The sequence below is a fragment of the Gadus morhua genome, chromosome 2 (assembly GCF_902167405.1).
Source record: "Gadus morhua chromosome 2, gadMor3.0, whole genome shotgun sequence".
NCBI classification, from domain to species: Eukaryota; Metazoa; Chordata; class Actinopteri; order Gadiformes; family Gadidae; genus Gadus; species Gadus morhua.
The window spans coordinates 24,132,430-24,134,929 of record NC_044049.1 but is presented as its reverse complement, the minus strand read 5'-3'; the positions used below and the strand labels follow the sequence as shown (position 1 = coordinate 24,134,929).

The 2,500-nt window shown below is 46.9% G+C and overlaps 1 protein-coding gene across 4 annotated transcripts in view; it reads left to right on the top strand.

Moving 5' to 3' along the window:
- The window catches only part of LOC115559922 (paralemmin-1), a 19,169-nt gene that overhangs the window by 13,017 nt on the left and 3,652 nt on the right, over window positions 1-2,500 (top strand). For all 4 annotated transcript variants that reach the window (XM_030379119.1, XM_030379127.1, XM_030379144.1 and 1 more), the window contains 4 exons: window positions 977-1,056; window positions 1,347-1,413; window positions 1,741-1,771; window positions 2,071-2,145. In XM_030379119.1, the coding sequence (XP_030234979.1) occupies window positions 977-1,056; window positions 1,347-1,413; window positions 1,741-1,771; window positions 2,071-2,145 (253 nt within the window). The remainder of the gene's footprint in view (window positions 1-976; window positions 1,057-1,346; window positions 1,414-1,740; window positions 1,772-2,070; window positions 2,146-2,500) is intronic.

The following is a 2,500-nucleotide window of genomic DNA, read 5'->3' as shown; positions in this document are numbered from 1 at the left end:
CATGTAGGAAATGTAAATGTCATGAAAAATTGGTTTGTATGGCCCTTAACCACAGTTAGTCTCAAAGTGCTATACAGGACCACATCAAACGACACCCCTAACTTATGCTCAACCCCCAAAAGGACAGGGACACCTCCCAAAACCCGAAAAGCATCACATAAAGGCCCTGACACACGACCAGATTATCGGTCGTCGGACACTCCGGCGAGCTCGGTGCCCTGAGTCCGTTCAGTGTGTGCTGTGCGATCGGCGGTCGTCAAAGCCCTCGTTGACCTTCTCAAACCCATTTGGGTTCTTTTCCGCCGATTGCACATGTTGAAGCGGCCATTACCAAATCCGTCCGACTGCCTTCTCTGCCAATGATCGGCAGTCGTAGTGACGATGTGTCAGGGCCACTAGAGAGATACCCCCTTCCAACACTACCCACCAACGACGACAAACTTCTCCATCTGATAGAGATGACAGGATTCTGCGGTTTCCTTGCCAATCGAATGCTGAGCCGCGATAGCGTCGCGACCTCGTGAGCAGCCGGTCGTGGTTTCGGCGGCCGGGACAGGAAGCGGCCGGGAGACACCTTTCCTTTGTCACGTGACGACCTCACACTAGATCCAAAATGGCAGCGCCCCGGGCTCCTCTCGCTCTGTCGAGGAGTGCTAAGACAGCATCAAGCGTCCTGGAATCCAGCGTTGCTAAAAGTGTTGACGTTATGCCAGAGACATGGGAATAACTAACAACACATTACCTTGTGAGTTCAACGTTAGCTCCATATTATAAAAATCTCTCTCTCTCTCTCTCTCTCTCTCTCTCTCTCTCTCTCTCTCTCTCTCTCTCTCTCTCTCTCTCTCTCCCTCTCTCTCTCTCTCTCTCTCTCTCTCTCTCTCTCTCTCTCTCTCTCTCTCTCTCTCTCTCTCTCTCTCTCTCTCTCTCTCTCTCTCTCTCTCTCTCTCTCTCTCTCTCTCTCTCTCTCTCTCTCCAGAAAAAGTCCTTAAGAGATCAGTGGTTCAGTGATCCAGGTGATGCCCTCGAGGTACAGTCAGACTTGCCCCAGCTGCACAGGTGAGCCATCACACACACACACACACACACACACACACACACACACACACACACACACACACACACACACACACACACACACACACACACACACACACACACACACATACACCCACACATATGTTTCCCTACATCCCCCATCACCCTCTCCCAGAAGGATCTGCAGGATGCTCTGGCCTGGGTGTAACAGCAGCACCCTCTGTTTATAATGGGTTACAATCAACTGAATGTCTTAACCTTCTGTGCGTATGTGTTCGTGTGTGTGTGTTTGTGTGTCTGTTTTGTAAAAGTCAATCAACGACTGAGGAAGGAGAACAGGAAGTCTGCATCAGAGGACCGAAGGACTCAGCTTCTGTGGTCAGTAAACACTCCTACGACGCACGTACAGACACACACACACACACACACACACACACACACACACACACACACACACACACACACACACACACACACACACACACACACACACACACACACACACACACACACACACACACACACACACACTGTGGTAACAACAACCACATAAACATCATATGTACATTTTTAATACAAACACACGCACAAACAACACACACATACACACACACACACAAATGTGTGTCATTATCATTTTGGATAATATTCTTTATATGTGTTCCTAAAGATGAGTTCATATTTATTCTTCTCTCTGCTCTCCAGGTGAGTTCAGGGAAAGAAGTCTACATCCAAGGTAGGAGATGGTCGAGATTTAATGTTTGTTTGGTATTATGATCATTATTTTGGTTATTATTATCCAGCCTGAAAATCACCTTATTCATTATAATTTGGAGATCACAAAACTTGGGGTGCTTTTATTTTCTTAAGATGAAACTTGGGACATCCGACTAAAAAATATGTGTAATGTATCCAGTGGTTTATCATGGTGATATGCCCGGGTGCAAATGTTTATTTTGTGCCCCTCGACAGGACTTCAGAGCTACAGTCTCATTTTTCTGAGACTGTACATTAAAACTCTTTCGTTTTCTTCAGGGACTGGAGGAAGTGACATCACCGAAGACATGTCACAACAGATCTTCCACGAGGGTGGCCAAGATGGCCGATCAGGTGAGGACAGGGGCCGGGGACAACAGCACAGTCCAGTGATGCTGGACACAGCGACACAAATGTGATAAAGAAAAAGCAGTGATACTGAGCCAGTATAGCAACCAAGGATATTACATGATACCCTCTCACTAACCCCTTTTCACCATGACACTTTCATTAGTGAAAGAGAGATATTTCAAGAGAGAGAAGAGAAAAAAGGTGAATAGATCAAGATTGTCAAACTCTGCTCCCTTAACTCGTCGCTTTTCTCTGTCGTTGAGAAGTTTGGATTCCCAGACAAATAAGGAAAGAGATATGAGCAGGGAGCGGTCCAAAATGTAACTGGTCTCACAAAGAGACAGGCACACAGTCCACC